This window comes from Schistocerca cancellata, chromosome 7 (assembly GCF_023864275.1).
Source record: "Schistocerca cancellata isolate TAMUIC-IGC-003103 chromosome 7, iqSchCanc2.1, whole genome shotgun sequence".
Classification (NCBI taxonomy): Eukaryota; Metazoa; Arthropoda; class Insecta; order Orthoptera; family Acrididae; genus Schistocerca; species Schistocerca cancellata.
Genome location: NC_064632.1, coordinates 382,386,795 through 382,411,198, shown reverse-complemented (window position 1 = coordinate 382,411,198; position 24,404 = coordinate 382,386,795). Strand labels below are relative to the sequence as shown.

General features: G+C 45.1%; 1 protein-coding gene across 1 annotated transcript in view; it reads right to left on the bottom strand.

Moving 5' to 3' along the window:
* Positions 1-24,404, bottom strand: part of LOC126092424 (uncharacterized) — a 759,756-nt gene that overhangs the window by 339,796 nt on the left and 395,556 nt on the right. The window contains exon 2 of the mRNA XM_049908015.1: positions 16,520-16,719. Coding sequence (XP_049763972.1) covers positions 16,520-16,719 — 200 coding nt within the window. The remainder of the gene's footprint in view (positions 1-16,519; positions 16,720-24,404) is intronic.

The following is a 24,404-nucleotide window of genomic DNA, read 5'->3' as shown; positions in this document are numbered from 1 at the left end:
GAGTGGCAAGAATACCACATTTCCGGCATTACCTCTCACAAGGGACCCTGCAATGGCCGACTGCCTTCATTTAACGACCCAGGGCAACGGCGTTTGCCTAGAGATATCAGTGCTAACAGACATGCAACAATGCTTGAAATAACCGCAGAAATCACTGTGGGACGTACGTTAAATTTATCCGTTAGGACAGTGCGGCGAAATTTGGCAATAATGGACTATAGCTGCCGACGACCGACGCCCAATTCCTTTGCTGACAGGACGACATCGCCTGCGGCGCCTCTTTTCGGCTCGTGACCATATCGGTTGGACCCTAGACGACTGAGAAACCGTGGCCTGGTCAGATGAGAACCGATTGCAGTTGGGAGGAGCTAATAGTAGGGTTCGAGAGTGGGGCAGACCCCACAAAACTATGGACCAATTTGTCGACAAGGCACTGTGGAAGCTAGTGGTGGCTCCTCAATGGTGTGGTCTGTGTGCAAATGGAACGTACTGGGTCCTCTGGTCCGACTGAGCCGACCATTGACTGGGAAACGGTTATGTTCAGCTAATTGGAGATCATTTGCAGCTATTCAAGGACTTCATGTTCTCAAACAACGACGGAATCTTTATGGATGGAAATGTGTCATGTCAGTGCACCACAACTGTTCGGGACTGGTTTGAAGTAATTTCGGGACAATTAGAGCGGATTATTTGGCCACCCACATCTGCCGACATGAAATACATCAAATATTTACGGGACATTAGCGAAAGGTCAGTTTGTGCACAAAATCCTGCATCGGCAACAATTTCGAAGTGTTACACAGGCAGAATGACTCAGTGTTTCTGCAAGGAACATCCAACGAGTTGTTGAGTCCATGTCACATCGAGCTGCTGCACTACATTGGGAAAAAGGAGGTCTGACGAGATACTGGGAGCGTCACAAAGGAAATTCCTCTATCGACTGAGCTATCCAAATACGACTGACAACCCATCCTCACAGCTTCAGTTCCACCGGTGCCCTACCTCCTTTCTTCCAAACGTTGTAAGAGGTCCGAGCAGATGTAATTTCGATGTATTGTTCATGCGCTGCCTGCGATATGCAAGGTATAAGAGAATCGCTGACCAGAGAGCAGTGTTGACTGAGTAGGTACTGTGTAGCTGTAGCAGTAAGTTGTGGCTAGTCTGCGCTAGTCTGCAGTCTGCTCTGGTATGGTATGGTGTATCGTGTTGGCTGGGCCGGTCGCGGTGCAGCGATGCCGGAGCCTGAGTATTATTGTATAAGGTAAAAAGCAGCGTCGCGCATATCTAGTAATGTTATCTGAACTCCCATGTAAATGTTTTAAAAATGTCCTAAGAATAATCTTTGTCATATAAAGTAATTTTTTAACAAGCATTCATTTCAATTTAAAGAATTTACTAATTTCTCCAATGCATGATCTTTCCGATTGTTGGAAAAAAAAAAGAATCAGTTGCTTCCTTTCATAAATGACCAATCTATCGGCCAGCATTGCACAGAGCTGTGCCGGAAAAATTTATTGTAAGAGCAGATATATTCAGGTACTTTATTGAGGTAAGAATTCTTCCTTTTTTATTCAGAATGATCTTACAGGGCCATGACGCAGCACTGCTGTCGTCCAAAATTTACCAGGTTAAATTCGCAGTCAATTATTGAAAAGTCATAAGTGAGCGACAATTTCATTGAGAGGTTAGTTACATTGTTTTATTACCAGGTTACTGAATTTATTTTTATTACGAGGTTTAGGAATTTTTCTGTTTCGAGCTTACATTAAATGAGAAAAGAATTTTGTGGGTACATTAAATGGGAAACAAATTTTGTGTGGAGGTTAAATGTGAATGAATTTCTGTAGGGAGGTTATAAATAAGAAAGAATTTTGTAGGGAGGTTACAAATGTGAAAGAATGAATTTTTGTGGGGAGGTTACAACGTAACAGAAGTTCTCCCGCGGAACTTATGGGATTAGAAGAAAGGATATTGCGGGGACACGACTGAGCGACGGCCTGGCGAACTTTTCTGATTGTTATGTACTGCACAAGGGTCTGGGGCTCTTACGAGTTAATTGAAGCGAAAGAGAAAAATGGCTCTGAGCACTACAGGACTTAACTTCTGAGGTCATCAGTCCCCTAGAACTTAGAACTACTTAAACCTGACTAACCTAAGGACATCACACACATCCATGCCCGAGGCGGGATTCGCACCTGCGACCGTAGCGGTTTTGCGCTTCCAGACCGTAGCGCCTAGAACCGCTCGGCCACCCCGGCCGGCAGCGAAAGAGAGAGAGAGAGAGAGAGAGAGAGAGAGGGGGGGGGTCCAACAAGGAACAGAGGGTTACGTCGAGGAATCGCTAAATCGGCGCAAGAGCGCTACGAAAATGTTTAACAAACACCTGTGGCTGAGTCGCTGTGTATCATGGATAAGGATTCTCTTGAAATGCTGATGCTGGGTATATAGGACGATTCCGTGGTGATTTTTACAAACGTTCAGGGATTATGGAGAAGGGTAAATGCGTCAATGTACAGTAAGGAACCCTGGTCCGGAAACGATCGAGTCGAAAGTTATAAGCGAAACCCTTTCTGGTATCTATGATAATGGATTACTTGTACCAGTACTGTTTTTGGTAGGACTGTTGGATGTGGAAATTTCACAGCTGGTTGTATTGCCACAAGAAGAATAAAATTCTAGCACGAATGGGGCCTTAAGAGCTACGAGCACTTGTTCTTCTTCGTTACTAATACATGTCTTCTGCTGCAAGCTCTTCGCCTTCCACATTTTTGGAAGACGCATTATAGACCAAAACACCGAATCCAAAGTCCATCATTCAGTCCGGAACCGCGCTGCTGCTACCGTCGCAGGCTCGAATCTTAACTCGGGCATGGATGTGTGTAATGTCCTTAGATTTGTAGGGTTAAGTAGTTCTAAGTCTAGGGGCCTGATGACGTCAGATGTGAGGTCCCATAGTGCTTAGAGCCATTTGAACCATTTGAACCAACGTCCAATAATTATGGGATCTAAAACGCAAACCTAAAGAGCAGGCAGGCACTAGGGCTCTCTGACTTATCCAACAGTCCCCACTTCCCCACTGTAGTTGTCAAACAATTCTCTTGCAAAAACGCTGAATGACCGCTCTGCTTCGGTAACTGCAACCGGTGCAGAAAATCCGTAAGTCTGCCATTATGTTTAGAAAAATATTAATAAAATTGCACTCACGAAGAACATTGAGAAGGCGCAGAGGGGAATGTGTATCAGGCCCAAAATTGGCTACATGCATCTTTTTTTAAGTGCAAACTTTCATCTTTCAGTTCCTGCTTATTAACGTCTACGTTGTACAAAGATGCAATGTTTTCTATGCGACCTGATATTGTAGAATTGATTAGGCTTGTGTAGTTCCGTCAGAACCCAAAAGTGTCCATCACGTAGTCTATAATAACAATGAAAACATTCTCATTCCATATCAGTTTAACCGTTAAAGCATGCTCTATTTCTGGAACGGTTTTGTCGGTGTCACTGTCGCTTGCTCTAATATCATCACTTTCACTTTCTTGTTTGCACTCCTCCTGAACGCAAGTGCCGCCTTTACTCTCGCCTCTCCCTTGATTGAAGTCGTCCCATTTCTGCCCCGCTGTGCTACAGATCTTTCTAAATAACATCGCATATCAAGATCTGTTAAATTTTGAAAAAATGGCACTCATTTTTGGACGAAGAGGATCGTTCTGAAGTACTTACACCACGAGAGCCGTAATACATTGTCGTAACAAAATTCATGGTTCAAAAATGGTTCAAATGGCTCTGAGCACTATCACCTTTACTGGTGTCCATAATTGTGAAATTTTTACCAGTGCAACATTTTGTGCACAAACTGACCTCTCGATTATGCCCCACAAATGTTCCATGGGATTCGTGTCTAGCGATGTCTGCGGTGGTCAAATAACTGGAATCGAGTTGTCCAAAAATTTCTTCAAGCCAGATGCGAATAATTGTGTTCCGGTGAAGTGTTTGGGAACATGAAGTCCATGAATGGCTGCAAATGGTCTCCAGGTAGCCGAACATAACCATTTCCGGTCAATGATAGATTAAGATCAGAGGACGCAGTCTGTTCCACGTAAACACAGCCCACACCATTATGCAGCCACCACAAGCGTTCACAGTGCATAGTTGACAAATTGGGTCCACGGGACTGTGGGGTCTGTGCGACATTCGACCGTACCATCAGCTCTTCCAAACTGAAATCGGGAGTTATTCACGGTTTTAAGGTCGTGAAAGGTCCGACTGATATGGCTGCGAGTTCAGGAGAAGCGCTTCAGTCATGTCGTGCTGTTAGGAAAGGCACACGGCGTCGGTCGTCTGCTGCCACAGCACAGTAATGCCATATTTGGCCGCACTGTCACAACGGATACGTTCGTCGTACGTCCCACATTGGTTTCTGCGATTATTTCACTCTGCGCAAACGCCCCGGCTCTCGGTCGTAAAGTGAAGGTAGTAGGCCACTGCGTTGTCCGTGGCAAGAGTCAGTGCCTGAAATTCGGTATCGCGCCACACCCTTGAAACTGTGGATCTCGGAATATTTAATTTCCTAACAATTTCCTAAATGGTATGTCCCATGCGTTTCATGCTCAAACTACTATTCCGCTTTCAAAGTCTGTAATTCCCATCGTGTAGCCATAATCACGTCGCTCTCCTTTTCGCGTAATCACCTAAGTACAAATGACAGCTCTGCCGATGCACAGCCCTTTCATACTTTATGTACGCCGTGCTACCACCATCTGTATATGTGTGTATCTCTGTATCATGACTTTTGTCACCTCAGAGTAAGTGAGAATTATAAGTATTTGACGAACTATGTACCTTGTCTCTGAAAATCCTTATCTTCCTTTGTCTCAGTTAAGAAAGTGTCTTCTCCATGCTCTTGTAAGTCCCCATCCACTGCTGGTTTAGCCTGTGGCGCAAATGGTAACAACATCTCTCTCGTTTTCGCAGCATTGTCTTGCACATGTTTACGCTTTACGTTTTCGATGAAGCACTGTAGCACGTTTCAACAGTCGGGTCATTCGTTTCCATTATAATAAGGTTCTTAAGAGTGTGTGATGAGATTATACGCAACTATAAAATAGATGAGCGTGCGCGGCAGGCTATTCAGCTCCACTGACATCTGAGCACCACTTATGTGGAATGACAAGTCTCATTTAAAGACAAAATACAAAAAAATTATCTTCTGTACGTCCGAAGTCACACAAATTCGGTGAATTCGCTTCAGCAGTCTCGGCTCGTCGTGACTTGTAATCGATCAGCGGTTCTCTTACAGTAGTCACCTTCTCAAGCAAACGAAAGCGTGTATGTAAACCGTTTTAAAAAGACTGAAACTAAACATGTCTATGTAAATTGCTCCTCATGCTCTAAAAGGTGCAAATCGCTTTGAGATTACAGAAAGAAGAAATTATCAAATATAAAAGTTGAAGATGTCAATTAATTAAACTTTTTATGTGTAATACAACGCAAAATCTTTTTTAACTTGCTTGATTCTTTTACTGATGAGTACACTTTAAGTACTTCTGTTACTATGATATGAATCTAGTCAAAATAATATTTAATCTTCTAATCCTAAACGCGCAGCTCAGTCAGTATAAGAAATGAGAACTTGACGAAGAGCGTGAAGTTTAAAATTCTTACATGAAAATCCGTACATATTACGTAAGATATTTGGTCGATACAGTTAGAAATTAACTTATTTTACAATTGACACATTTCTTTACTTTGATTTAAAAATTGTATACTTTCTTTAAAACCCGGTATCAATTGACTTAAATGAAATTCGTTCATGAATATAACAACAGTTACACGTATGTATTAATACCTGTTGCTCCACATGTCTGATGTATGCTTCGTGCCTTACACGTAAAGCAGCCAAATTTTACGTTAGCTTGTCCATATCTAATGAAGTTCAAAACGATCCTACAGTTTTAGTAAGGGACTTCAGAGGTCAGGCCTCTTGTTCAACTTCATAGTTACAGATTTTAAATCTTGCGTGTGATTTCTATTTAGTTAAGCACCCGTGACCGGGGTGTGCTTGCACCCTTTTCCCCCGTAACGTGAGTTATGGTCTGTTGTTCATCTTCACTAAGGTGAAACGCATCTCTTCTACTCCACAAGTGCCCGTAAATTTATGGTATGCAGTTTATAACTCATGCTTTCTAAACATTTTTCCTTCTTTTGGCCGATACTACCAACTACTCTACAATATTATCAGCAACAGTACCAGTATACGTACACTCTGAAACTAAAAAGAAGGTCGACGCATCACGAAGGAAATATCCTAATGGAACTGAAAATGGTAAAGGAGATGTACATGTACAGACACACAAATGATTACAATTTCAGAAAAATTTACTGTGTTATTCAAGAGAAAGAGCTTCACACGTTGGTAAACCTCTGGTCCATATGCAAGCGGTTTGGCTGATAAAGTTGTCTTCTGTATGGATATTGTGCCGAATTCTGTTCAGTTGGGGCATTATAACGTCTAAATCCTTACATTTCTGCAAGATAATGTCCGCTTACACGGCGAGAGTTTCTACCGCATTTCTTTGTGCTTGCCAGCCCCTATCTTGGCCAGCAAGGCCGCCGGATCTCTTCCTAATTGAGAGCGTTGGGAGCATTATGGACAGAGCCCTCCAAGCAGCTCGGGATTTCGAGGAACCTGCAATCATTTGTTTGTTTGTACGGATTTCCGTCCCATTCGGATAATTACTACTTGTTGCGTTATATTTTCCTTTCTTCCTTTTATCTTAGTATTCCACTGCACAAGTATTGGAACGATTTCCGCTCGTAACGTTTGATTCGGTTGTTTTAGGACTGTGGTCCTTTACCTATGATTGTTACACTTACCCTTCTCCATAATCACGGAAAGTTTTTGTCATCATCACGGGATTACCCTGAGTTATTCTGTTCAAATATCTCTCGTCAAATATGAGCACTTCCAGAAAATCAGAGAAATTAACACTTATGCGGAAGTTTGCAATCAGGTTTTTCCACGCGCCATTCGTGAATGGAAGAGAGGAAAAGAAAAGACAGAGATATTAGAGGTACCCACCGCCACACACATTAAGATATCTTGTGGAGTATAGATGCAGAGGTATACGTAGATGTGGACGTAGAGGCGTTACTGACTTTCTTTAAGAATCCTTTTTCCTATTACTGATGTTTTCGCTTGTTTCATTTTTATGCTTACGCTTACTTCCTTGAATTTCATGAGTAGTCAGTGATTCAGCCGAAAGAATTCACAAATTCTTAGTAATGTTATGGATATATTCCGCAATAGCAAGAAAAGCGGTTAAAGTCAGCTTATAAAATGCGTTCGTAAAATGACAGAAAATACGAGATCGCTGAGTTTGTAATGACAGAAAAATTTTGTAGCAGCTTGTTGCATTCTGCAGTGTGATGCGTTTTCTCTATGTGTCCCTAAGTACTACAAAAATAACCTAATTCTGTTAAATATCGTTCGAGTAAAGTTTTACGAAGATCTTTGCAATAAATGTACTTTCAACTGTACATTCAAATATATTTCAGGTAAGCCTTATTTGTATAAAAATTACACCGCAATAAGAAGATTCTGTTACAGCTACAGCAACGGCTAAAACACTAATGTTACAACAATAAGCATCACATAAAAATGAAATATATTGTGCTCATTAAAATATACATAAAATGCGTATTTCAGTCAATGTCTAACAGTTAAACAGAGTCACTCTTACTGCAGTTTCTGTTACTGATAAGTTGAGATGACAAAGACCTGTGTTCACTCTAACTCTCTGATATTTGTCATTGATCTACATATTCGTAATCGGTACTCGTTGACAGTATTAAATGAACTTGAAATCGTTTTTCTAATAACTTTCTGTGACTCCGTGTTGATCTGGTTATGAAGAACTTTATATTTGAAGAACATTCACATTATGGATTAGTGAACATAGTCGTTACTCTGTCTCCGATAGAATGACGCCACTTTTTTCTGACACTTCTTGAAGTTTATTTAAGAGTTTCCTTCACGGTGCTGTTGCCATTATCAAATATTTATCAGTTTGAGACACGCAACCTAACGGCACCCGACGTTACTCCACAAGTCTGTCAGTTATGTAATGGGACAGTGAATAAACCAGGGGAGTTAGCACCAACTGCTATAGACGAAGGTGATAATAGCGAAGGAACTTCAACCCAAATTATGGGAATAAGCGACTTCTAACTTGCGTAACATGAAAGTACTTTGTTAGCTGTGCCGCTGTATGTTAGCCTGATTTCGAAGAGTTACTATGTTCTTGCCAAGTGATTGCTGTTGTTGTTGTCTCAGGGAGAAAGCATGCATCGTATGGAAAGTGTTGCAGATAAAAGTCTAGTGCGGTGTGGTGATTTAACTAATGTTTCAATGGTTTCCAGCAATCGTATCTATTTACGTCAATCTATGTAGAAGCACAGTGAATGCAGACTATAAGAGCCCAACATTTCGGACAAGCCAAAATAATGTGTTGAACCCAGATAAGTACCCAGAGATCTCTGCTTTTCGAGAGCAGTGCGCCACCAATTGCGGTGAGCTAGCATCAAATATCGAGTTAGAGTTTCATATAGCAAGCTACCTTCTCTCCTCCGTATCTTACAGTTTCTATGTCACTGAGCTACAGTAATACTTACGAAAATAAGGTTTGGGACGGCATGCAATCAATCAGTTTGTAGTCAATCCATGAGACGTGGCGGTTCGCGTAACTGACTGTCCGTGATTAGTAGCCTGCAGATAGTAGTCTGCAGCTGTGGTCTAATGCATTTGTGAATAGTGATGGGTTAACGAACATGTGAACTTACAGATTATGTTGTTTTACGATGTTTGAATACGTGTGCTGGAACTGTGTAACAACGTCTCGAGCCGGCAAGGGTGGCCGAGCGGTTCTAGACACTACAGTCGGGAACCGCGCGACCGCTACGGTCGCAGGTTCGAATCCAGCCTCGGGCATGGATGTGTGTGATGTCCTTAGGTTAGTTAGGTTTAAGTAGTTCTGAGTTCTAGGGGACTGATGATCTCAGAAGTTAAGTCCCATAGTGGTTCAAATGGCTCTGAGCACTATGGGACTTAACATCTCAGGTCATCAGTCCCCTAGAACTTAGAACTACTTAAACCTAACCAACCTAAGGACATCACACACATCCATGCCCGAGGCAGGTTTCGAACCTGCGACCGTAGCAGTCGCGCGGTTCCAGACTGTAGCGCCTAGAACCGCTCGGCCACAAAGGCCGGCAGTCCCATAGTGCTCAGAGCCATTTGAACCATTTGAACAACGTCACGAGCGTATTTAACAGTATTGACAACGACATACACATGTGTCAGCTTACATTACAAAAAAATGGCTCTGAGCACTATGGGACTCAACATCGATGGTCATCAGTCCCCTAGAACTTAGAACTACTTAAACCTAACTAACCTAAGGACAGCACTGAACACCCAGCCATCACGAGGCAGAGAAAATCCCTGACCCCGCCGGGAATCGAACCCGGGAACCCGGGCGTGAGAAGCGAGAACGCTACCGCACGACCACGAGATGCGGGCGCTTACATTACATTGACATGGCTTAAAGGCATAATATCACTTCATAAAGACCTAAGGTCGAAATTGCAATAGTGTAATAAAAACTTTGTCACTGGCGGAAAGATGATGTCCTTGAAAAATATCTTTATAACTTGAATCCCAGCTGCAAGTTTATCTACACCTTGTTAAATGGTGAAAGGCAGCGCCTCCAGAGTTTTATGATTGCAAACACTAGAGGAAAATAAAAGCAGTACGACAATGATACAACTACAAGCATTATGCGTAGATCGCTGATGAGTAGGTACGAGTATGAAAATGTGAGACGCTGTCATGTAGTTCTACTAAAAGGTTAATTACGTTTCAGTAGGGGAGGAAACAGCTGATGTGTCCATAAAGTTGACGGAAGAAATAATTATTGAATATTTGGTTATATTAAACAAGGATTACAGAAATGTACAGCCTGCTTCATAGGATACAGATTTTTAATGCGATGCACAGTTCTTATGAGAATTTTTAACACTTCGCGTGCGGCTGATGCAATATTACAGCGCTTACAGGGAATGGAAATGTGTGCCGCACGTAATATTACGTCTCGCTAGTAACGGTGATTTTCTGCTGTGTATATTTACGGCCCTCGCAGACGCGTGTCAGGAGTGCAGGTTTTGTAGTTTTTGTTAGATGGTAGTAGCAGTATCACTAGAAAAAATCGTCGTTTTTGAAATCTTTGTTATGTTCTTTTGTTTCGTAGGCGTTAGCTGTCGTTGAAGTTCTCTCCGCTAGGTGCGTTTTGTGTGCTTTTTTGTTGAAGATATATAGTGTAGAGGGAAAACGTTTGAAGCAATTGATTTACAATGACTTTGAAGAGTCCGCCTGTAATAAGAACGAAATATTCTATGACAGTTCAGATTACATGTCATCGTATTATTTTCGAAGACTGTGTTGTTATGAAGGTCTTTCCTGCAGGTAAATCACGAAATCAATCCGAGCGTAGGATTCCAGCGACTGTAATGTTAGACCAAGTATCTCTCCATCTTTCAATTTGTATCACACTTTACTACACAATGAACTCAAAGTTTCCTTGGTGCCCGCATCTCGTGGTCGTGCGGTAGCGTTCTCGCTTCCCACGCCCGGGTTCCCGGGTTCGATTCCCGGCGGGGTCAGGGATTTTCTCTGCCTCGTGATGGCTGGGTGTTGTGTGCTGTCCTTAGGTTAGTTAGGTTTAAGTAGTTCTAAGTTCTAGGGGACTTATGACCACAGCAGTTGAGTCCCATAGTGCTCAGAGCCATTTTTTCTTGGTTCTCCAGTTTTGTGTGTTTCTGTAGGTTTAAATGACCTGTAAAAGGAATTTAAAGAGGAAGACGATTTGTTTGGTTACGAAGGTATGCGTGTGAAAAGCACAACTTCTTTTCAATTTTTTCCTGCGATAATTACTATTAAGCTAAAGTGTCATTTTTGGATTCAGATTTAACCCTTGTAATGCCAAAATATGTACACTCCTGGAAATGGAAAAAAGAACACATTGACACCGGTGTGTTAGAACCACCATACTTGCTCCGGACACTGTGAGAGGGCTGTACAAGCAATGATCACACGCACGGCACAGCGGACACACCAGGAACCGCGGTGTTGGCCGTCGAATGGCGCTAGCTGCGCAGCATTTGTGCACCACCGCCGTCAGTGTCAGCCAGTTTGCCGTGGCATACGGAGCTCCATCGCAGTCTTTAACACTGGTAGCATGCCGCGACAGCGTGGACGTGAACCGTATGTGCAGTTGACGGACTTTGAGCGAGGGCGTATAGTGGGCATGCGGGAGGCCGGGTGGACGTACCGCCGAATTGCTCAACACGTGGGGCGTGAGGTGTCCACAGTACATCGATGTTGTCGCCAGTGGTCGGCGGAAGGTGCACGTGCTCGTCGACCTGGGATCGGACCGCAGCGACGCACGGATGCACGCCAAGACTGTAGGATCCTACGCAGTGCCGTAGGGGACCGCACCGCCACTTCCCAGCAAATTAGGGACACTGTTGCTCCTGGGGTATCGGCGAGGACCATTCGCAACCGTCTCCATGAAGCTGGGCTACGGTCCCGCACACCGTTAGGCCGTCTTCCGCTCACGCCCCAACATCGTGCAGCCCGCCTCCAGTGGTGTCGCGACAGGCGTGAATGGAGGGACGAATGGAGACGTGTCGTCTTCAGCGATGAGAGTCGCTTCTGCCTTGGTGCCAATGATGGTCGTATGCGTGTTTGGCGCCGTGCAGGTGAGCGCCACAATCAGGACTGCATACGACCGAGGCACACAGGGCCAACACCCGGCATCATGGTGTGGGGAGCGATCTCCTACACTGGCCGTACACCACTGGTGATCGTCGAGGGGACACTGAATAGTGCACGGTACATCCAAACCGTCATCGAACCCATCGTTCTACCACTCCTAGACCGGCAAGGGAACTTGCTGTTCCAACAGGACAATGCACGTCCGCATGTATCCCGTGGCACCCAACGTGCTCTAGAAGGTCTAAGTCAACTACCCTGGCCAGCAAGATCTCCGGATCTGTCCCCCATTGAGCATGTTTGGGACTAGATGAAGCGTCGTCTCACGCGGTCTGCACGTCCAGCACGAACGCTGGTCCAACTGAGGCGCCAGGTGGAAATGGCATGGCAAGCCGTTCCACAGGACTACATCCAGCATCTCTACGATCGTCTCCATGGGAGAATAGCAGCCTGCATTGCTGCGAAAGGTGGATATACACTGTACTAGTGCCGACATTGTGCATGCTCTGTTGCCTGTGTCTATGTGCCTGTGGTTCTGTCAGTGTGATCATGTGATGTATCTGACCCCAGGAATGTGTCAATAAAGTTTCCTCTTCCTGGGACAATGAATTACGGTGTTCTTATTTCAATTTCCAGGAGTGTATATTTAAAGTACAAAGTTCTCTAAACCCACAAGTTTTTGAAATTTGTACTACATATTTGCGAATTATAACTTCCAAAAAATCAAATATTTTGGTCAGTCCACAGTTAATGACATCTTAACTGTTCAGCATACGAGTGCTTAGTCGCTATGACTGAAGTTGAAGCTGAAGTACGTCCAACATTTCAAAATGATTGTGTTTTGTTAGTTAATATCTAAACTGTGAATTAACATTCTGCAAGAGTTTTTGCACTAGAGAGACTATTTTGTTCCAAGACAGAACACTTACAGACGTCACCTATGCTGGTTATTTCAATCTGGGGTTCGATTACAGGACGTGATAAATGATTTTTTTTCTGAATTATGACATCAGCTCTACGTTTTCTCATCGGAAGATCTTAAGGCTCTTAAAATGTATCGCAGTAGTTCAGACATACATATAGTTTTCTAACTAACGTTTTCACAAAATTACTTTTCCTTTCCGCTTGAAGTCTGTCACAGCAACGCTATAAATTTCTGCGCAGAAACTAACATGTTACTGCTTTTACATTGATTTAATGTGTATTATTTAGTGTGACTGAATGCAAGATTATTTTTTTATTAAAGGTTCATTAGAACAAACAAAAAACCAACAGTCACTAGTTTCGTTCATCACAACAAGCGTGTTCAGACTTATGAAGATAGTAAGGAAAAAAGAAAAAAAAACAGGAAATCAGAAAATTTATTTTTGCTTGAGAAACACTTATTTAACTCTTATCCAGAAATATATATGCTTTTTACTGGCAGCCATTATCAGTGGGATCCAGAATACAACACTGGGGCTGCGGAATAGAAAAACTGTACGAGCTATACTCTAGATTTTCTAGCCTAAGTGCTTTGTAATTCATGTCTTTTATTCTGTACAAACGTTCCTCGGAGAGCGAGGATGCGATATTCATTTGCATATATGACAAGAAATCCTTGTCTTATTTTTGTTCTTCTGGGAATTTTTTAACTTCTAGTGTTTTCTACGCCTTAATTGAATTAAGTAGCTTCTGTTCCCAAAATGAGTTTGCTCTGATTCACAGGGGTCTTCTAAACTTGTGGAAATAAATAATTTATCAATGTCTTATTCGGTTTAAGGAAGTCTCTACGTGCATTAGTCTCTTACAGAGCACCACCCGACAACTTGTTGGGTTTTATGGTGAAAGGCGTCTAATTATGACGCCTTTGATTCTCTTATGAATCTTTACAGTACGCATGTGCTGATGCTCGATAGGTTTCCTCAGAAGAACACATGGCACGACTGTGAGTTTGTGAAGAGTTTCGACTAGTATAAGCCTAGTTTTTAGTTATAAATTCTATATAGATGCTTCTGTAGTACTACGTTTCAGATCTGTGCTAAATGCAATTTTTATGATTTTTCTCTTTTTTTTTTTTGGTCTGTTACGTCTATGTGTTGTATCACTGTGGTAGGCAATAGACAATAAACTTCTTTCTAGAACATTGCGGGATGTGTTATGATTCACAAAGACGTGAACAATACACTGTTTACGTGTTCGTCTCCTCACCCAGTCTCCTAACTCCTCCATGTGAGTTACAATTAGAACCATAAAAGTAAGTACGTGAAATAGGGCACTAAACGTCACGACCCCAAAATAGCATTCGCTCACGACTTTGGCGAGGTGTGTTGGCGCCACTCATGCAGCATACCAACTCACTACCAATTCTTAGTCTACAGAGCTGCATATTTTCGTATGGTTCAATGTTCGTTGAATTGTTTGAACAACATTTTCGCCATGGATTTCACTATTTATTATAAAGTAATTTACAAAGGCAATAAGTATACGTGTCATCCATTACTTCCACGAAGTAATCAGTATTGATAATTAACGGGAGCCATACAAGCTGATGCCAAATATCACTTATTTTACTAATGTTGTTGGATTTTCCGCTCAGGAGCAACGTCTATCAATTATCAATCTAGATGATTTCATGAAAATACTTTGTGACACGTACACATACTGCTCGCGAAATGTCCAACTTAAGTATTTGTTGAAGCTTAACCACTTGAAAATTAACTGACGCTGGAGAAATTAGAATAAATAGTGAAATTCAAGGTGAAAGTACACTACTGGCCATTAAAATTACTACACCAAGATGAAATGCAGATGATGAAGGGGTATTCATTGGACAAATATATTATACTAGAACTGACATGTGATTATATTTTCACGCAATTTGGGTGCATAGATCCTGAGAAATCATTACCCAGAACAACCACCTCTGGCCGTAATAACGGCCTTGATAATCCTGGGCATTGAGTCAAACAGAGCTTAAATGGAGTGTTCAGGTACAGCTGCCCATGCAGTATCAACACGATACCACAGTTCATCAAGAGTAGTGACTGGCGTATTGTGACGAGCCAGTTGCTCAGCCACCATTGCCCAGATGTTTTCGATTGGTGAGAGATCTGGAGAATGTGCTGACCAGGGCAGAAGTCGAACATTTTCTGTATCCAGAAAGGCCCGTACAGGACCTGCAACATGTGGTCGTGCATTATCCTGCTGAAATGTAGGGTTTCACAGGAATCGAATGAAGGGTAGAACCACGGGTCGTAACACATCTGAAATGTAACGTCCATTGTTAAAAGTGCCGTCAGTCCTAACAAGTGGTGACCGAGACGTGTAACCAATGGCACCCCATACCATCACGCCGAGTGATGCGCCAATATGGCGATGACGAATACACGCTTCCAATGTGAGTTCACCGCGATGTCGCCTAACACGGATGCGACCATCATGATGCTGTAAACAGAAGCTGGATTCGTCCGAAAAAATGACGTTCCGCCATTCGTGCACCCAGGCTTGTCGTTGAGTACTCAGGCGCTCCTGTCTGTGATGCAGCGTCAAGGGTAACCGCAGCCATGGTCTCCGAGCTGATAGTCCATGCTGCTACAAACGTCGTCGAACTGTTCGTGCAGATGGTTGTTGTCTTGCAAACGTTCCCGTTTGTTGACTTAGGGATCGAGACATGGCTACACGATCCGTTACAGCCATGCGGATCAGATGCCTGTCATCTCGACTGCTAGCGATACGAGGCAGTTGGGATCCAGCATGGCGTTCCGTATACCTTCCTGAACCAACCGATTCCATATTCTGCTAACAGTCATTGGATCTCGACCAACGCGAGCAGCAATGTCGCGATACGATAAACCGCAATCGCGATAGGCTACAATCCGACCTTTATCAAAGTCGGAAACGTGGTGGTACGTATTTCTCCTCATTACACGAGGCTTTACAACAACATTTCACCAGGCAACGCCGGTAAACTGCTGTTTGTGTATGAGAAATCGGTTGGAAACTTTCCTTATATCAGCACGTTGTAGGTGTCTCCACCGACGCCAACCTTGTTGGATGCTCTCAAAAGCCAATCATTTGCATATCACAGCATATTCTTCCTGTCTGTCGAATGTCGCGTCTGTAGCACGTCATCTTCGTTGTGTAGCAATTTTAATGGGCAGTAGTGTATTATATTTCAAATAAATCAATCCCATTAGACGGAGCGGTAGCTTGCATGGTAAGCCATGACCTGTGAAGTCACAGTAATATGCGGTATTATGTAAGAGGAGGATATGTGATGAAATTATGTTTTGCGAGTAACTTTCGCATTTACACACCCTTTAGATAATCATTTTGAATAACAAACATCAATAATGGCGACCGTAGGCTTACGATGTCACTCCAGTTCTGCCAATGGCCTTGTCAGACACGGCGAAGAAGCAAACAGAGGTTCTGGACGCCCTCGTAAAACCGGGAGAATGAGACATGATCAACGGCGTAAGGACGCAGAAGGCAACGCATTGCAGTAAAGACATATAACTTGTGTCCACAGGAGGCTAGTATCGAAGAAGTCGAGAGACTGGAAGAAAAAATTGAGCCATCCATTTTGTTACTACAGACTGCACACACGCACACACACACACACACACACACACACATACACACACACACACACACACACACACACACACACACACAGAGACGAGGACGTGGAGCGGCGGCGGTACTCACGTCGATGTGCACGCCGTGGACGTGGTGCTCCTTGAAGGGAGGCGACCGGCCCCGTATGAACTGGAAGAGCTTCTTCTCGCCGCGCAGCCACTCCACCTTGTGGATGACGTCGAGGTGCACGCTGTAGTTGCACTGCAGCACGGCGGACCGGCCGCGGTACACATACCGGGGCATCACCAGCTCCACCGTGAAGGTCGCCTCTGCAACAGCGCCAAAACACGACCGCTCAGTGTGCTGCAGTCTAACACTGTGCGTGCTATACTGAGACAGTACGTGATAAGAGCTCTGCAAAGAGCGTCAACTCTTGCATCAGTTCACTTCAAGGGAGTAGGGGAGGTAGGGATAAACCGCAATTTTCAGTTTTTCTAATATTGTGGTCAATGAAGGTAGATGGCTACGAAGTCTTCCGCGACGTATTTCTTGAATAAAAGTCTCTCGGTGTACATGCCGCGTTAATTCAGGATAAGCTTTCGTCCATTACCTGCATGGTCGTCGTCAGGGCTAAAACTGACTGTCGTAAACTGCTTTTTTTTCCTGTATTGAATTTCGATTCCCCCCGAAGGGGGCGGGCTGGCAGCAGCTTAGTATGCCGCTCTTCAGCCTACAGACTTTGTTTTAAAAAGATGAAGAGAATAAATAATAAAAACAGGCGATACAATCGGAGACTTTTTTTTTAATTTTTCATTTTGTTCGCTTTAGTTCGTTGCATCTGCTTGGGGTGGACGTCGTAAGACATCCAGTTAAGTTCATTGTTGATCTGTTAACTCAGTTATTTTTATTACAGAGAGCACGTTACCCTCTGACCGAACACGCTGAGCTACCGTGCCGGCGAGACTTAAATAGTAACATGGCGAAAAAGAAATCGTGGAACTTAAAACAGAACAAAGGGATGATGATGCTAATAAAATACATACGAAGCAGACAGGTAAAATAAGAGACAGACATAATTGCGTAGGCTTCCGCGGCCAGAGTCAGTCGACATAAAAGTTTTCTGGGTTTGGTACCGCGTCATAATGTAAAAACTACTGCTGCTATAGAAAAGCCAACGTTTCGGCCACTTTTGCAGCGGCCTTCTTCTGGGTCTAATGGCCGCTGCAATCGTGGCCGAAACGTTGGCTTTTCTATAGCAGCAGTAGTTTTTACATTATGACGCGGTACCAAACCCAGAAAACTTTTATGTCGAAGAGACAGACAATTAAAAAACACGGCAACAGTCTGGTTCCTGTTCGCAAAAGACATAAAATTCACACCCAGCGACAGCATGGCTTCTGTTCGCAACACTAGAAAGACGAACAACACGGAAACATTCACTGGAACACTGCACTAAAAAGTTGGCAAATGTGACATACCACAGCCGAGAGCAGGTGGGGGAAACTGGATAGATGATGGGAAAAGAAAAAAGGGGGTGAAGGAAAGGAAAAGGGAAGGGGGGCAGTGGGGAATCGAGCCGATGGAGGATGAGGACTCATAAGAGGGAGGAGGGGTGCTGGGCAGATGTGACAGGGAGCGGGGAAGGCAGAGAAGGCGAATACAAAAGGACTCGAGGGGGGAGGAGAAGGGAGGTAGGGAGAGGTTTGACGGGGAGAAAACAGGATGGAAGGGGGGGGGAGAGGTAGCCCAGGGAAAGGACGGAGAAAGGAAGGGGGGGGGTGATGATCAGAATTGATAGGAGGGATAGATGGAGGGAGAGAGGGCATCATCCGGAGGGGGAGTTGATGGAAGCCACCTTGGGAAAGGAGATGAAGGGTGTAGAGATGGAGGGTAAGGGGGACACAACAGTGAAGTCGTGGCAGGAGGTGGGGACGGGAGAGGAGAGGAGCAACCAGGGAGTGAGGGGGATGAAGGCGGTGGGAGGTGTAGAGTATGCAGATGTGTTCGAGGAATAGGAGCAGATTGGGGAAAGGAATGAGGTCATAGAGGATAGAGGACGGGAGGTGTATATGGAAGGCGAGATAGAGTGCATGACACTCGAGGATCTGGAGGGATGTATGGAATTTGGGGGGGGGGGCAGATATCCAGGCGGGACTGGCATAACAAAGGATGGGACGGATTAAGGGTTTGTAGGTGTGGTGGATGGTAGAGGGGTGCTACCACCATGTCCAGCCAGAGAGGAGTTTGAGGAGTCAGAGGCAGTTGTGGGCTTTGAATTGGATGGAGCGGAGATGAGGCATCCAGGTGAGGTGACGGTCAATGGTGAGGCCAAGCTAGGTGAGGGTGGGGGAGAGGCGGACAGGACGGGCGCAGACAGTAAGGGAGAAATCCAGGAGCCGGAAGGAGCGAGTGGTATGACCTACGATGATTGCCTGGGTCTTGGAAGGATTGATTTTCAGGAGCCACTGCTTACACCATGCGGCAAAAATATTGAGGTGATTATGGAGAAGGCGTTGGGACCGTTGGAGGGTAGGAGCGAGGGGTCGCTCTTCAGCCTACAGAATTTGTTTTAAAAAGATGAAGATAATAAAAAAATAATAACAGTTGGCGATAAAATCGGTGACTTAAAGGTAAAATGGCAGAAAATTCTGGAGCTTAAAACATAAAACACAGGGTCGATGAAGCTAATAAAACACACAGGAAGCAGAAAAACAATAGACAGACAATCAAAAAAACACGGCGACCGTCTGGGTTCTGTTCGCAAGAGATATAAAAAGCACACCCAGCGACAGCTTAGATTTCTGTTCGCAACACTGTGGAAGGACGCACAACACCGAACACTCACTTAAACACTGCGCTAAAAGTTGGCACAAATATGACAGACCACACCCGAGAGCAGGTGGGGGGGAAATCGGTCAGATGACGGGAAAAAGGGGGGGAAGGAGCGGAAAAGTGAAGGGGGAGGGGGGAAAGGAGCCAATGGAAGAGGATGATCCATAAGAGGGGTGGGGGGTGCTGAGCAGACGGGCCAGGGATTGGGGAAGGCAGAGGAGGGGAGTACAAAAGGACTCGGGGGGGGGGGAGAAAGGAGATGATAGGTGGGGAGGAAACACAGGATGGAAGGGGGGGGAAGAGGGAGCCCAGGGAAAGGACGGAGGAAAGGAGGGGGGGGCTGAGGATCAAAGTTGATAGGAAGGATAAATGGAGGGAGAGAGGGCATCATCCGGGAGGGGGATCTGATGGAAGCCACCTTGGGAAAGGAGATGTAGGGTGTGGAGATGGAGGGTAGGGGGACACAACGGTGAAGACGTGGCAGGGGGCCGGGATGGGAGAGGAGAGGAGCAACCAGGGGGTGAGGGGGTTCAAGACGGCGGGAGGTGTAGAGGATGCGGATATGTTCGAGGAATAAGAGCAGATGGGGGAAAGGAATGAGATCATAGAGGATCCGCGCGGGGGACGGGAGGCGTATATGGAAGGCGAGGCGGAGTGCATGACGCTCAAGGATTTGGAGGGGCTTATAGAATTTGGGAGGGACAAAAGCACACCCAGAGACAGCATGATTTCTGTCCGCAACACTGTGGAAAGACGCACAACACTGAACACTCACTTAAACACTGCACTAAAAATTGGCACAAATATGACATACCACACCCGAGAGCAGGTGGGGGGATCGTAAACTGGCGAGGCTCCCACTTTTATATGCAAAGGACGGCTACTGATTGGCTGTAATCCGTCATAGCAATAGCGATATGGCGCATAGTGAAGTGGTGCCCTCTACTTCCATAAATGTAGTTTCTATCACGCGTTGCTTGCAGCACGATCCCTCGAATCAGGAGGTAAAGTGCGGGAAGTTTTCCTCTGCAATTTTTCTTTATCCAGTGCACTCTTCCAGGTGTTGCTACGTGCATAACCGTTGTCTCTGTTTAAGTTACTATCGCTAAGACTAATTTCGACTGCTTCCTGGATCACAGAGTCCCAGTAATTCGGTGCGTGGGTTATTACTCTCGTTTCTTCAAATAAAATCTTATGCTTGCTAAGCAGGCAATGCTCATCCACCGCTCATCTCTATAATGTCGTCCTCTCTACTGGCTTCTACCCTGACCTGTGGAAGACCTCCCGCATCCTCTTATTCCTCAAACCCAACAAACCCCCTTCTGCCGCCTCTTCCTATCGGCCCATCTGCCTCACCTCCGTCTTCAGTAAGGTCCTTGAATCCATCCTCTCCCGCCGTATCCATCAGCACCTTTCTCAACACCACCTCCTCCCCCTTACCCAGTGTGGCTTCCAACCCTCCTTCTCTGCTGACGACCAACTCCTCAACCTTGTTCACCTTCTGTCCCTCCAGCTCAACTCCCGCCGCTCCGCCATTTTTGTTTCCCTTGACCTCCAAAATGCCTATGACCGTGTATGGCATCCCGGTCTCCTCTTTAAACTCCAAACCTACGCCCTGCCTATCAATTTTGTCCGTCTGGTTGCTTCCTTCCTCTCGCACCGTCCTTCCTATGTCACCCTCCACAACACCAATTCCCGTATCTTTTATCCCACAGCCGGCGTCCCCCAGGGTTCAGTCCTCTCCCCTCTCCTTTATCTCTTGTATACAGCTGATATGCCCAAGCCACCCCCACCAGTCCACCTTCTCCAGTATGCTGATGACACCGCCTTCCTTGCTCTCTATCCTACCCTTCAACGGTCTCAACGTACCCTCCAAACCCACCTTAACCAGTTCACCACTTGGTGTAACCAGTGGTTCCTCCGTCTCAACCCCTCCAAAACCCAGGCAATCATCATAGGCCGCACCACTCGCTCCTTTCGCCTCCATGATTTCTACCTCACCCTTTATGGTCGTCCTATCCAACTCACCCCCACCCTGAAATACCTTGACCGACACCTCACCTGGACCCCTCATCTCCTGACCATCCAGCGGAAAGCCCATTCCCGCCTCCACCTTCTGAAACTCCTGTCTGGCCGGACCTGGGGATTGCATCCTTCTACCATCCTCCACACCTACAAATCCCTCATCCGTCCTATCCTCTGTTATGCCAGCGTTGCCTGGATTTCCTCCCCCACCCGCTTTTACACGGCCCTCCAAATCCTTGAACGCCATGCGCTCCGCCTTGCCTTCCGTATCCGCCTTCCTTCCCCCACACGGCTCCTGTATGAACTGATCCCTTTCCCCCACCTCCTCCTGTTCCTCCAACATCTCCGCATCCTTTACATTGTTCGCAGACTTGATCCCCCCCACCCTCTGGTTTCCTCCTTCCTCTCCACCCCCCGCCCATTGCCGCGCCTCTATCGCTGTATCCCTCCCTCTCTCCACCTCCACACCCTCCATCTCCTTCATCAGGGCAATTTCCAACGCCTCCCCCTCCTGGATGACGAACTTCGCCGTGACATCTACCCTTCCTTCCAACTATAACCTGGCCTTGTTCCCCCCCCCCCTCCCCAGGGCCCCCTTTCCTCTTTCCTTCTTTTCCCAGAGCGGATTTCCCTCTGTCCCCCTCCCCTGAGACCCTGCACCCCATACCTGCCTCTCCCCTTCCCACCCTACCTGGCCCTCTCCCGTGCGCCCCCTGCTCACCTCCCCCATCTCTTCCACTCCCTCCCTTCTTCAGGTCTCCCTCATCTCCTAGCGCCTGGCAGATCCTCTGTATTGCTCATCATCAGTGTGCCACATCAGTGTTGTGTTTAGTGCTGTTAATCGTGTGCGTCAAGAGATGTGATTTTAATTGTGTCCTGCCTTGAGGTTCGCCGTCAGTGTTACGTTATGTGCTATGCCATCCGTCGCTACTTTTATGCTCCAGTCATACTGTGCCTTGTGTTCTTTTAACCGTCGCCGTGTGTGGCTTTTTATATGTGCTACTTTTAAACAGTTTTTTTGTTATCTACATTTTACAGTCACCCCGTTTTGTTTTGTTTTGTCTTCCATGCTGTTCCCCCTTTTTTATATCTCTGTTCACCTTATTCTCTCCTTTGCTGTTTTTCAATGTCTTCTGTTGTTTTGTACTGTCTTTCGGCTGAAGAGCAGCGCCTATGCTGCTGCCAGCCCGCCCCGATGGGGAATTGAAACACAATAAAGGAAAAAAAGAAAAGCCACCGCTGATTTTTCCAAATGCCTGTATTTCAGATAGCGCTGGTGCTCAATGCAACGGTCGGCAATCGTTCTTACCGACTGGCGCACGTAATTTTATATGAAGAAACGAGAGTAATAGCCCACGCATCGAATTACTAGGACTCTGTGATCCGGGAAGCAGTCGAAATTAGTCTTAGCGATAGTAACTTTAACAGAGACAACGGTTATGCACGTAGCAACACCTGGAAGAGTGCACTGGATAAAGAAAAATCGCAGAGGAAAACTTCCCGCACTTTACCTTCTGATTCAAGGGATGGCGCTGCAAGCAACGCGGGATAGAAACTACATCTATGGAAGTAGAGGGCACCACTTCACTACGCGCCATATCGCTGTTCCTATGACGGATTGCAGCCAATCAGAAGCCGTCCTTTGCATATAAAAGTGGGAGCCTCGCCAGTTTACGACAGTCAGTTTTATCTCTGACGACGACCATGGAGGTAGTGGTCGAAAGCTTCGAGTTTTATCCTGAATTGACGCGGCATGTACACCGAGAGACTTTTATTCAATGAAGGTAGATATTCTCACAATTTCAAACTGAAGTCATGGTATGGTTTGTTACCTATAACCCATTCACGTTCCAGATCTATCTGATTATTATTTACAGAGAAGTTTACAATGTAGCTAACACAAAAATTGTGGTGTTTTACCTACAAATTGTCCCCAGCTCGTGGTCTTGCGGTAGCGTTGTCGCTTCCCGCGCACAGGGTCCCGGGTTCGATTCCCGGCGGGGTCAGGGATTTTTCCTGTCTCGAGATGACTGAGTGTTGTTGTGTCGTCTTCATCATCATCATTCAGCTCCATTACAGTCGGAGGAAGTCAATGGCGAACCACCTCATCTAGGACCTTGCCTAGAACGGCGGTGCGGGTCTCCTGCATCGACCCCTACCCTCCTCGGAGTATGGGACATCAACATCATCATCAGCATCACCCAGAAATTGGGTGATAAACATAGATAAAAATGGATGACTGCATTATAAAAACACTTGAAATGACTATAAAACTTATGTACTATAAACAAGTTAGACAGCTGAGTGTTGAACTGAAATACCTCGTAAATTTGCACATAATGCAGGAAAATACTTGTAAGAAATAATACTTTCCTATCTGCGAGAGGAGGATGCGTGGGATTGCGTGAAAGACTTTAATTACCGAGGCTAAGTTATCTACGTAGCAAGTAAATAGTGTGCTTTGTTAGGTCTTCGGATTCTTCATTGGCGTCCTATGCTCTTCTTCCTATTCTTCTTTTCTTCGGAGATTACTTCTTGAAATAAAAAGTCCATATCTATTCCTGAGCTACTGCCATGGTGTTAGAAGTCTAAATCTGACTCAAGAACAATAAAGTGGTTGTTTGTTTTGACATTGATGTAATTAAATGTAGCTTGCGTCGTTTTGCTTCTATAGCATGCTCTCTTTTTCTTTGACACGTCTTCCCAACTCGGTAACATGCTTTCCTTTTCCCATTCATTCTTCTACCATTCATTCTTTATCGGGTATCAACTTTAGAAGCACAGATTTCAATGCTTTTCCAGAAAGGTTTCCATAAATCTTTATTTTAGACAGCAGCATCGTATCTTAAGGTGAGATAATCTCACGCAGTGCGGGTTGGATGTCATCCTTTCCGGGGTTAGCATTGAAGAATTGTCGTAAGGTTGTTGAACCTGCAATGAATTACCCCAAAGCACTTGCGGGGATTTACTGCATTTCGCCATTGTAGGAAAAACCTCCACGTTGATTTTATAGGGAGAAAGTGGAACAATTGCTTCGACGCGAAGTGAAGCATAAACGCAGTACCGTCAACGAGTAATTATTAATGCTTCTTTTCAAACTCTATAACGTTCAAGTTAAATAGGAAAGCTACAAGTAAATAGTAAAAAACAGACTTAA